General features: G+C 42.5%; 1 protein-coding gene across 4 annotated transcripts in view; it reads left to right on the top strand.

Moving 5' to 3' along the window:
• The window catches only part of LOC120574112 (voltage-dependent T-type calcium channel subunit alpha-1H-like), a 129,304-nt gene extending 116,487 nt beyond the window's left edge, over window positions 1-12,817 (top strand). For 2 of the 4 annotated variants that reach the window (XM_039824204.1, XM_039824205.1), the window contains exons 33-38: window positions 1,676-1,797; window positions 2,640-2,798; window positions 3,175-3,318; window positions 3,555-3,723; window positions 6,506-6,663; window positions 7,173-12,817. In XM_039824204.1, coding sequence (XP_039680138.1) covers window positions 1,676-1,797; window positions 2,640-2,798; window positions 3,175-3,318; window positions 3,555-3,723; window positions 6,506-6,663; window positions 7,173-8,618 — 2,198 coding nt within the window. In that variant the 3' untranslated portion in view covers window positions 8,619-12,817. Of the gene's footprint in view, window positions 1-1,675; window positions 1,798-2,639; window positions 2,799-3,174; window positions 3,319-3,554; window positions 3,724-4,017; window positions 4,052-6,505; window positions 6,664-7,172 lie in introns of those variants that run through there. The other 2 variants (XM_039824208.1, XM_039824206.1) reach the window with 2 other exon arrangements.
• Window positions 12,818-13,116: the final 299 nt, after the last annotated feature.

Genomic DNA, 13,116 nt, shown 5'->3' with positions numbered 1-13,116 from the left:
TACTGTATGTCGGCACTGAGGGAGTGTAAACTCTGTGACTGTGGTGTCTGCAGAAGGCTGGACAGATAAGAGAAGGTCATAGGCAAGGGAAATATGAAAGGGGATGGAATGAGGGTTTGAATGTTAATGCTCACAGCTTTGGATTGAAGCTTCGGTGCCGATAGTTATTTTGAGCATAGCTGGTATTGAATAGATTTGAATCAGAATCTAAATCAAATTACTGATCTCTTGAAAGAGAATGTCCTCTTGCCACTGGGCCGTGACTCAGACTTAGGGAGAATAATATAATAATAATAACTTTTATTTGTATAGCACCTTTAAAAATAACAGCTGTCAATGTGCTTTAAAGGTCCCATGGCATTAAAATTTCACTTTATCAGGTTTTTTAACATTAATATGAGTTCCCCCAGCCTGCCTATGGTCCCCCAGTGGCTAGAAATGGTGATAGGTGTAAACCGAGCCCTGGGTATCCTGCTCTGCCTTTGAGAAAATGAAAGCTCAGATGGGCCAATCTGGAATCTTCTCCTTATGAGGTCATAAGGTCATAAGGAGCAAGATTACCTCCCCTTTCTCTGCTTTGCCCGCCCAGAAAATTTGGCCCACCCATGAGAGAGAGAGAGACATCATGGCTTGCAAACAAGCAAAGTGGCAGTTGGTCAAGGCCACACACCGACCCTCGACCTTGCCCCCCCTCTCTCCTCCTCAATAGCATTTAAAGCTACAGACACAGAAATGGCCCATACTAAGGAAAGCTCATTGTGGGACTGGCTCTAGTGGCTGTAATTCTGCACCAAGGCTGAATTTCGGGAAAGAGACTTCAGATACAGTATTAGGGGACCACTAAGGTCTATATAAAAGAGACTTCAGATACAGTATTAGGGGAACACTGAGGCCTATATAAAAGCATCCAAAAAGCAGCATGCCATAGGACCTTTAACAGAAAGAACAAAACACTAATATACACAGCACATCAGTACACATAGCTATACATACACAACAAAAAGAAGTTATTACTGCCTACTGGGGGGGACAGTTGATAACACAGAGCTAAGTTTTCAGCTTTACATTCAAATACTTATTGATACTTGTTTTATTTTGTGTCATCTAGTTTATCAAAAATCTGTCCCCTGTGGCCTTTTTAAATGATAGTATTATTGTTTTGTCTCTTTGTGTATTTCAGTGTTGCATGAAAAGAGCCTCATAAGTAAAGTTTTATTCCATTTATTACAATGAAAAGTTGTCGTATTTAGTTCCTCTGAGCTACAAACCTCTCACTTTTCTCATGGTGGTTGATCCTTAGAATAAGACACAAGGTACACAATACTCTAAGGACTGTCTCGTGTCTCTCCAACCTCCTGCTAATGTGACCTGGCGATGGAAGATATCTTCCAGTGGCTGTTTTGATTCCGTAAACAGGCTCCTGAGGGCCTTTCTGGCAAATTGACCCTGAGACTGACGGAGACTGTTCTCCTCTCGTTTGTCATGTCCACAGGGACACACTGCTTAGCAGCTGTTTGTGTGTTCAGTGTACACTGCTGACTTACAGTACACTGGTACACTGGCACTTATGTGATCATTTATGCTCACTTTTATTCCAGTTAGTTTTGCTTTTTTTTAACCACCATGTCAAAGGTGTGGCGTAATTACAGTCTGTCGATGTTTGTGTGTTGAATAGTGTGCAATGACAACAACCCATGTGAGGGTCTGAGTCGTCATGCAACGTTCGAGAACTTTGGGATGGCCTTCCTCACACTGTTTCGAGTGTCCACTGGAGACAACTGGAATGGGATAATGAAAGTATGAACACACATACACACACACACACACACAAATAATGACTAGATTATCCCATAACCACAGAGAGAGCAATGACCTCCAAAACCAATTATGAATAATAAAGTGGCTTAGAGCCGAGCAAAGTCAACACTTTCACATCTTGAGTTAAATATCTCAAAAAATATCTTTCATATGCAGCCCACTGATATCAGCAAAATTAATATTGAGAAAAAGCTTTTTCTTGTATAGCCATTTGTGTGAAATATCAAAAATCTAAATCTAATCTAAAATAATTTTGTATGACCTAATGTTGACTTTCTGTACATGTATATCTTTGAGGGATTGAATGTTTTTCAGAGTAGGTGTCAAACCGTAATGTAAAGTGGAAATTGATACAATACAATTGCAAATTGAGATTGTTCAAGTTTAAATTACAAATTTCTACATTCATATTTAATTCATAATTAAATTTTTAGATACAAGCACCTCATGGAACTGCTTTGTCATCACTCACTTTCATTTAGCAAGCTGCAGATTCCCCGAAAGGGAGAGCTGTTCAGGTTTCCACCTGCAGATGTAGATACTGTATGTGGGTAAAGAAAGCAACAGCAGCTAGAATTTCATCACCAATCTGCTGACGTACATTCTTTACCAATGTCCTTGTTTCTCCTTAAAGTCTTCAATATTTCTAATTTTCTGAAGTTCTAAATGAGGCTCCATATATAATCCACAGTTAGGATTTCAAAGCTTTGTGATATAGCCTCTGGTGTATTGGACAGACAGTTGTTCAATTGTGTGTATTCAAATCTCTTTCACTTTTCACTTTCCCTCTTTCTTTCGGGAATCTTTCTCTGTCTTTTAAGGACACATTAAGGGAGTGTCATCCAGAGGACCGCCACTGTCTCTCCTACCTGCCTTTGGTCTCTCCAATTTACTTTGTCACCTTTGTGCTAATGGCCCAGTTTGTGCTGGTCAATGTGGTGGTGGCTGTTTTGATGAAACATCTCGAGGAAAGCAATAAGGTACAGTAACTAGACAGGCTAAGGTCAAGAAATTCAGACATATATAGACCCGGCTAGTATACTGTATGTGTGAACAGAGACGAGAGACGAGTACATTTGATGACAGTCATGTTGATGGATATCAACATTTAACCCTTGTGTTGTCTTCCCGTTTCCACATTTTTTTCAACGTTTTTGATGCCTTTTTTTCAAAGTTTGTTTTTGCTTTTTCCAACGTTTTAAATTGTTACATTTTTCTTCTACACATTTTCAGCGCTTATTTCTACGTCCCATATTTTCTGATATAAAACTAAAATTGAAAACGGGTCAATGTGACCCGAAGTCAACACAAAGGTTAAAATGTAGTGATCAAGTAAAACACCACCTACTTTTGCAGGAAGCTAAAGAGGACGCAGAGATGGATGCAGAGATTGCCTTGGAAATGGCTATGGAGAACCAACGCAAATTAAGCACAACCTCCGACAGCAGTTCAGTGGGAGGAACCTATGTCGGGCCATGTCCACATTCACCTGGACAGGTGGTAAGGACTTTACTTTTCTCTTTAGTCAAACAGGGAAACTTAACTAACCCTGAAACAGCAAGGTTAATTACGGGCATAACGGAAGACAGAAGCATTGGCCGCATGTAATGCTTGTTTCTGGATATGACCTTTCATTCATTTCCTTCACTGTAAAGCAGAATGTGTTGCAATAGGCAGTATTACTGCGCAAAGACACAGTCAGTGCTAGACTCTGTGATCTCTGTCTCCCCCCGTAGGAGGAAGAGGTGCAGTGCGGTGACCAGGATCTGCTGTCGTCAAGGAAGATGTCTGTTTCCAGGATGCACTCTCTGCCTAACGACAGCTACATGTTCCGACCTGTGCGGCCCGCGAGCGCCCCCAACCCTCTGGAGGAGGTAGAGCTTAGTCCCCAGCACCAGCTTTCAGGTAACTTATCCGTTCAGGATTTCAAAATTAGACATGAAATCAGCATGGAGGTTTGGTGCTCTATTTTTTCTTTGTATTAGACAGCCACTGGTATTGTTCTAACAGACACAGATGCTAATCCCATTCACTAAACGTGGACTAAGATTGTTCCATGATGCATGCATGTTTCGTGCACCAAACGGAAATCAGTGCTTACAAATATGTTATTTTAAATAATACAGAAGTACTTTATAATGTGGTAATATTTCTTCTTTTTTCTTGCTCTTTTTTTTTTGCTCTCTTTTTTTCCATAAGTGTTTCCAGAAGATGTATGTTTTGCAAAATAGTGGTGTGTTGTTTGGCATGACACGCAAATGAAAGAAACTACAGCCCCAACTGTCTAATGCTATGATTTAATTTGAATGAAGGACTGAAGTTTCAAGTTAGTATGGTTTGTATAGAGTCCTCAAGTCATGTGAGACAAATGTGTAGCGGTTTCCAGTGCTTTTAAAGCCCCACTCCAGAATGTTTTGAGCAATTTTTGAGCACTGCCAAAACAGATTTCCCAGGGGATATGGAAAACAGCTGGCAGTTAACACACAATAACCAAGACATGATGCACAGATTGACAGATATGAAAATGGTTTTGCAAGTTGTCGGTCCACCGCAGCAAACCACAACTAATCATTCCCATGCAAGTCCACAAATTCCTCTTTAGGCTGCTAATTAGGATGCTAATTATTTGAATCAAGGGTTCAAAGCACACTTAGGTACAGTATACCATGCATAGTTTGACAATGACTACTTAGGGTCAAGCATCATGTAGTTGTTGAATGCTAACAACCTATATATTGTTCACCTTTGTTAAATATGACAAGGTTGTCAAATTTGTCTATCCAGTACAACAGATAAATGTACCCTTGTAGCTCAGATTTGGACAGAAACCTGAAAAGCTACAATGGGGTAGTTTGTCAACAAGAAAGTATGAGATTGGAATCTTTCTTGTATCCTTTAACACAATGGTAAATAACCTTGTCGCCGATTTAATTTGTTTAGATGTAGTTTTCACCTAAAATTACTTGGCTGCAACAGTGATGAGGAGTGGATACTTACACAATCAATCATGTTATGTCTGTAAACACAAGGCAAAACAAGGCACAAGACAAATTAGAAGTAGTATAACCTTGCTGAGGACACTACTTTAAGCACTGACAGGCACTGTTTTATCTACAGTCCGATTCTAATGGCATGTTGTGGCCAGGCTGTGGACAGGCCCAGCTCTGTCCCAAGGTACTGACTGTAGTGGATGAGCTGATACAATGTGAATCCCTGCAACCTTCACACAGGCTCATCTGCTCAGCTGTGGAATGGCTGAATACTCAACGAGAATGACGGTTAACTTGATGGCCAAGCTGCAAAGTCACAAAACTATATACATTAAAAAAAAAAAATAAATAAACGTAAAAATGTAATCATCACAACTATTGTTTGCTTTTTAAGATGATCTATTAGTATCTGGTAGATTTGTAATGAAGTGGATTTACAGCTTGGCCTGAAAGAACCAAGTGAAGATCTAACTCTGACATTGCTGTAATGTTTGTAACCTGTTTTACTGTGATTACATCTGAACTCACAGGTGTACTGGACCTGTGTGTTCAGAATGCCTAAGACCCTGGTTACACTGTCTCACAGCAGTTGGTGATCACAGATTGAATTTATGATCTCTTTGCAATCACACTTGTATTTAGAGACTACCATAACTACTAGTCACATGGAGCTGTTAATGTAACCAGGTTCTAATGCAGAACATCACATCCGACTTATAAGACTCTATCCCTAACGATCAGCTCAGCGCTGCTACTTCAGCCTACTGTATGCGCTGATGAATTTTCATTCAGAAAACACTTTATTTTGACAGCAGATTTGAAGCAATTGCAAAGTGATCAAAAAAATAAAATATGTATTGTTCTTCTCATTGCTCAAATCATAGACTGTATAAAGATGGACAGCTTGACAGCTCCCCAAATGTGAAGCCAAAACATCTCGTTGCTGAAGTATAGGTCATAAATCAGAAAATTGAACACTTGAACATACATTAGCATGATAAGAACTACTTTAAATGACAGAAACCATCTTTGACAAAAATGTATTTGACATGTACTGTTATTGGCCCATGACCCATGTTATCGATGGGACATGGGCCAAACTTAAAAAATAACAGTGCACGTCAAATACATTTTAACCAGAGATAAGGTAGTTCTTATCATGCTAATGCATGTTCAAGTATTCCATTTTCTTATTGGTTTTGGGTTTGGTTTTAATTAGTTAAAGCTATAAATACGGGGTGAAACGTCATTATTGACAGCTGTGATTAACTTGGGATTGGTAGGTCGGTGTGTGGGTATCACTTCCATACCGTGGCTCCACCGCCCAATCATTACTGCATATATTTTGGCGTCTGGCTCCGAAATTACTAGATGGCAGCATATGAACTGTGGATATTTTGGCTTAACTTTTGTAAAGTGGGAGAAAGTAGAGACGCGCCATCCATCTTTATAGTCTATGCCTCTATTTCAAATATTCTATCAAAATAAAGTGTTAGTGATATACTTTTATGATCATGGATCTATCTAATGTTAATTTTAAGCTGTCGCAGAGTAATGGGAAATGGTATGCGTGTATGCGTTTGTATATGCCCAAATATGCATGTGTTTTCTGCAACAATGCATGTGTTTGCATTGAAAGTGCGTACATGTGGTTGTATCGTGTGTATGATTCAAAGACTTTACATTTGTACCTTCAGGCTCAGTGACGTCGGTCCACTCCCAGCCATGTGAGAGCCTTGCACTGCTGCAAGTACCAGACGTTTCCCACGTTCACCCTCGGTCACCTCCCACCCTCGCCATGCCCCGCATCGCCCCGCCCACGCCCAGCTCCTCCCCACGGGCCCTGTGCAGACAGGTGAGAGACCCCATTTCAGCTGCCTACATACTTTGACAAACACGTTTACATATTACCCAGTCCCTCCAGAAAAACGCGATTATGCGATCGCATAATCAGCCGCATATTTATGCGGGGGCCGCATTTTTTCAAATACGGCGCACTTTCGGCACATTAATTGCCGATTTCCGCGCAAAATATTTTCGTTGCAAAAAAGTCACATATATCTTAGCAGAAAGTTGAAAAACGTTGTGTTTACTTCACACAAGAGCAGCCATTTTCCCCTGTTGCCATGGGAACGTAATGAGGTGACGTAATTACGCGACGTGAACATCATCGAAAAGCAGGGTGTTGGGGGAATCACTTTTTTTTCTCTTTTCATCAAACCGCAGTTTTTGCAAGTTCCCGCAATTTTTAAAAAAGCATAAAATTGCATAAATATCCCGCATATTCAATAAAAAAACAATAAAAAAAAAGTCCATTCAAATTAATTGATTCAAACGGCCGCGGTGTGTGTTTTTATGTTGCAGGTGGCCGTTAAAGTGGATTCTGTGGAGTCCCAGGGTTGTGAGCAACAGGAGAGGCCCAACCCTATCCATCTGCCTCCCCTCTCCCCTTCTCCCCTCTCTCCTCATACCTCCTCCCCATCTCCCCTGCCTCCTCCTCCTCCCTCCTCCCCCTTATCCCTCTATCTCCCACTCTGCTCCCCTTCAGCCTTCCCGCTCCCTCCTCCCTCTCCTTTGCATCCTCTGCTGTCCTCCCCCTCTCCACTACCTCCTCCGCCATCTTCCCCCTCACTTCTTCTCCCTCCACCTCGCTCCCCGCGCCTCCCCCTGCGCCCTCCCGGCCTACAGAGACCTAGACCGCCCTCTGCTGTCTCCCTCTGCGACCCGGCAGACGAGGAAGTGTATCACATCACCAGCTCAGCCGGCCGCAGGTGGGGGGATGAGGAGGGAGGAGGGCAGGAGAGCAGGGGGAAGGTCGGCCGCAGCCACTCCCTCTCCCCTTACACCATCCCGTATTCTCTCTACTCCTACTCCGCCGCCTCCCCTCCTCCTCCCCCGCTACCAACTTCCTCCTCGAGGAGCAAGCTCAGTCTGCTCGGGGCGGCGTTGATGGACTGCGACTCTAGAAAGGCTTTAAGTGTCGACAACCAGCCCGTCCTGGACAGGCCGTCATCACTGTCCGCCGGTTACCCCGACGACCAGCGGCGCCACTCTATCGAGGTCTGCCTCCCACAGGCTGTCCTCACCAGTGACGACCAACACTTTGCACGTGAGGCCCACAGGTCGGAAAAAGGTGGTCAGGCATTTCCTGTGAGGGTGCAGTCAGTCGGGGGCGGCCACAGAAAGAAGAAGATGAGTCCTCCTTGCATATCCATCCACCCGCCTTCAGAGAGGGAACTCCCGCAAATTGCCTCACCCCCAAAACTGGCCGACTGCAGCACGATGCTGAGACGCAGGACACCGTCCTACGACTTGACCCCGCACGCCCAGTCAAACACACAAGACGTCTCTGCGGATTCACAGACGCGCACGCAGATGCACTCCCCGAGGCACACGCCGCTCACACCTATCCACGTACTGCCGCAAGCACACTCGCCAACGCACACGCCGATACGCTCGCGGGCGTCTACTCCGACACACACTCATGCGTACACTCCGCCGCATGTATCCGCACCGACGCTCCCGCACATCCCGATCAGCCCGAACATCTTCATCCAGCCACATGCACCTCTTGTCCCGATGCCTTTCTCACAAGCGCACTCCCTCTCCCCTGCTGCGAGGCACTCCTCTCTCACAGGGGACTACATCCCCCTCCCCCAGTTCACCTTCGAAGAACCACAGTCCAGATACATGAGCGGCCTGTCGGCTGGTCTGTCAGACACCGATGCGGCCAGCTGTTCTTCCCCCTTCGACAACAGACTGGGAAGCGGTGCAGGATTCAGCGCAAAGAATCGGAGGACTGCCCAATGAACATCGGCCTTCAGGAAGTTAATTAATTGGTCCTAAATGTCTGAAATTGGAGTAGAGGGGCCTCGGCTGACCGCAGCAGAGATCGGTGCTGGGGAGAAAACGAGAGAAAGAAGTTTACTGGGAGAGAGGGATTGTTTTGTTTTGTTTTGTTTAGATGAATACTGAAAAGACATGAATTATTCTTTCCAGAGAGACGCTGGTACAGTTCCCGTCGTAGAATAATAGACAGTGGATCCCCTTTTCCCTAAACCCAGCTTAAAGGACAGCAGATCCACAGAGGCTGTACCAGTCAAACAGTACCCACTGTACATGGTGTGTTCAGGACTAATACTAATAACGCGCCAGGACTAAAGCCACCTAACTCCGTAGCCAAAGTTTTTTTTTTGACACACTGTCCCCACCCACGCGAGCCAATCAGGAAGCAGCGTCTGGCTGACAACCTCTGACCTTTACAGGAAGTGGTTTGTGAAATGCGAGCGTGGGGGGAATTGTGGGATATGCAACTTCAGGTTTTCTACAGAAGTTCTGCTTGCCCCTCCTCTGCTCCTGGATCACATTGATCAGAGCAGATGTGTGTGTGTGTGGTGGGGTGTGTGGTGTGTGTGTGTGTGTGTGTGTGTGTGTGTGTGTGTGTGTGTGTGTGTGTGTGTGTGTGAGAGAGAACGCGTGAGCGTGTCTGTGTTTTCTTGTGTGCGAGTATTGTCAAATCTGTTGTCATGGAAGTTTGCCATGTTATTCTTCCGTCTGCAACGACAGAGAGGGGAAGCAGGGCAGAGCTGTAGTGTATGTTTATTTGTGTATCTGTGCAGTGTAAATAAAGGAAAATACTGTATTTGGTGAGATTAAAAATAGCTCTATCCATATGCACATATTTTTATAGAGATCTGAAATGTTTTTTGCACACAAATTTAAATTTCAAGTTGCTTGTTTTTCCTCTGTTGTCCTCTTGTGAATGTATGTTTCTTTTCGAACCGGAGAGAGCAGCGAGGGAGATCGACCCTCCTCTCGACAGGCTAGCTGAGGTTCAGGAGTGGGATTTTATTTTTCTATTTTGAAAAAGAGAACAGGGGTGTGATGTGTTTCCGTAGCTTTGTCTCAGACTTCTATTGTATGTATTTGGCGTCTAAATAACGGTCTTCAGAAGCGGGCTCAGTGATGCAGGCCAAATTAATTTGAACATGTTAATCTACATTGACACCCCTGCACAGAGAACAGTTTACGATCTTGTGTAAATGTGTTGAGGCTAGTGGCTAAAATTGTGCGCTGTCCTTCACAAATTCAATTTTAATGTGGCTGTTATTCCAAAAAAGAATTCCTATAGTGAGTTAAAATATAAAACTACTGTGTTTCTTTTGTCCGGATAAATTATAAAAATGAACTTGCATGCAGCTAAATATCTCTGTGGGCTGCTGACTATGGGAACATATAAAATATGAAAGAAATCCAGTATTATCCTTGTGGGAAAACAATGCCATCTCTGAGCCCCCCTTCTATAGCTGGATCAGTTCTGACACCACTTAGTGTTTCTGTACATCTAAAGACAACCAAACTAACTAACTTACTAAATATGTGTAGCCAGAGTGCAATAATAATATATACTTGTGGAAAATATAGTAAAATCCACACATAAAACAACCACACTCTTGTGTTCGTACATACTGTAGAACTACTATATATGATATAAATCCATTTTTATATGATGATCGAGAGGATTTTTATCTCTAGTGTTCATGTTCCTATAGATACCCGCCCCCTGCCTGTGGCTGCGGTGGCGTGGGTGTGGCTGGATGCAGTGTTAGGTACTGTAGATTTCTCTAAAAGCTCCGGCCCACCCGCTGATAGTGTAATAACCCATTTGTCACCCCTCAATTTTATTTCCCCTACTAACCCACCACATTAGATTTGTTACCTACATATCAGTTATGTTAAAATTAACTTATTCACTGATGGACTCATGCAACTCCCAAGGTGTGAATGAGAAAAAATGACAAGCATTTTCCTGTCAGTGACTGAACGTTTCTTACCACGGCATACCTTTATTCCGACACAGCACAATATGTATTTATTCTATTTTGTTGCACAGTCTGGTTTGGCACAGGTACACAAGAAGCATGCTTGTTAGCTACTTAGGTACTACTGATTCTGCTTTTAAAGGCAGCTGGCTGGGACGGCGTCTTTATTTTTTTCTGATCAGCATGTAACATGCACAGTTTCTCAGTAATCTGAGTAAAAAAAGTGCATTCATGCTGCACCATGATCACCACAGGCCCAGTATTAATTTACTAAGATTGTATCCGTCCTGATAGCTGTTTCCAATCAAATTCAAATTGTTTGTCAATGATTAACTGGGTGACAAAGGGTCTCTGGAGGTCGGATTTTTTTTTTTTTAAAGTGTTAAACCAGTGCGGCAACAAGTAAAGATTTGAATTTTATTGGGTCATACTGTATATTTGTATGGGCATTACATTTAAAAAAAAGTGGACGGATCATTTTTATGTAATTTTTTTTCAGATACAAAATTTGCCTTATATACATCAAACTTAAACTAGCATGGAAAGTCTGTAAGAGTTTGCCGATACCTGCAGAAACCCTTCAGGGTGATTGAAGAAAAGAAGAAGGTCTAGATTATCACCAGTCAACACTCTCATCTTTAAATCTCCCAAGCAGTACGCATGTAGATGGGAAAATTTGTGAAATAAGCTTCAGTTTGCCACCTTTGACCTTTGTGTTCTACAGCGAACCCCCGTGATTGGTTGTCATCCTTGGATAGAGCCACGTTCAACAGTACAGTGCTGCTGATGTGAGTTCAGAAATAAATTGGATTAAGATTGCCATGTTGCAAGAAAAGATTTCAGAATGAAAAGCTGTTGGACAATGAAATCCCAATTTGAAAATGTTTCTACTGATGAATGCAGCTTGTTCATCTTTTGATAGCACTCTTCTTCCAGATTCTGAGATGTCCTCCCTCCTGTACATGGCGCAGTTGGTTGTCCCCTGTTTTAAAATCATTTGAATACAGTATGTGCTCGAACACACTGTTATTGTGCACCTGCTTTGTCGTGTTTTATGTCCTCTTTCTGCACATATTGTCAGCAATGGGAGGGTTTAAGTATTCTGAAGACAGCCTCTTTCTGTCTCACTCTTATTTGACTTAGTGCAGACGACCCCGATCTACAGCATATTGCCATATTAATCAATACACTTTGGTAGAGTGACTGCATAATTGTTCTTACGATTTACAGATCTTTGGATCTCAGTATTTAAATCCTGTTTTTGAGGAAACAGTTTTGACTATTGCATGTTCTGATTTAAGAAAAAAAAAATCTTTTGAATCATCTGGATGTTTTAGAGATTTTGATATTTGCATTTTCAGATGTTTCCATTTGTAGATTGACTACCTAATTGCACTGGGCTCTGATTAATTGGTATCTGATAAAATACTGATTAAATGACCCTATTCTTTATTGTCCAATGCAATAGTGGGTGGTTATTTACTGTATGAGGACAGAGCTCCTCTTTATACAGTTTTATAGAGAGACATGGGAACCTAGTTGGTTCTATTTTGTTGAGAACCAACGTTATTTAATGTTGAGGTGAACCTTTTTTCACTTTTCCTCCTGATACTCTAAACATGCTAGAACTCTGGTGATGGTGAAACTAATTATCTGATGTATATTTTATGTAGGAGTAGCCTAAGCCCTGATGGTCCGTATTGGACCGATTAGGATAGTGATAAGTTGTGTTTTCTGGGTTGGCACTGAGCTGGGCCGGCCTCGCACTGAAGCTGATCACGCTCATGACACGTGTGACGCCACGATACCAGACTCCACAAAGTTCAAACTGTGATAGAACTTGACTTTGGTGAATCAGAAGCCTTGTGTTTTCTTTCTTTCTTTTTTATAACCCTTCAGTGATTGCCCCAGGCACCCCGACCCCCGAACCCCCCCAAGCCTTACAAGGAGGGGAGGAGGTATGTTCTATCTGTCAGAGGAGAGCAAAGGTGTCTGCAATAACAAGCCCCCCCCCCATTATTTCCTGTGACAGAGGGAGAAGGGAGGTGACAGGGGAGGTGTTTAAAGGCTCGACACATACTCCGACTCCCTACATTGTATCATTGCTGATTATTGTGTGATGACCAACCGTTGTCCTGAAGGATGTTTCCCTGTCAATTAAAAAATACAAGATTTTTTAATTCCTGATACATGTCTGTTTTGATTTCTTGTGATGATGGTGTTCATTTCCCCATTAATAATTAATAACTACTGCGTGTACTAGAACCTGACCAATAAATACATAAAAATAAATCGTCCAGGGACGTATATCTGCCAATTTTAGCTTATTGCAGATATATTAGTATTGGTGTATAGTAGGCAATTCATTTTTGGCGTCGTCAGGCAAAAAAGTCCATAATAAAGATGAATGAGCATATTGTAATTCAAAGGGTCTGATAGAAAACTAGACTTTTGCACCTCCTCTTGGCTCTGTTTTAAGGCTTTAA

Source organism: Perca fluviatilis, chromosome 15 (genome assembly GCF_010015445.1).
Source record: "Perca fluviatilis chromosome 15, GENO_Pfluv_1.0, whole genome shotgun sequence".
Classification (NCBI taxonomy): Eukaryota; Metazoa; Chordata; class Actinopteri; order Perciformes; family Percidae; genus Perca; species Perca fluviatilis.
The sequence above is the reverse complement of the archived record's forward strand: the minus strand, read 5'-3'. Positions and strand labels throughout refer to the sequence as shown.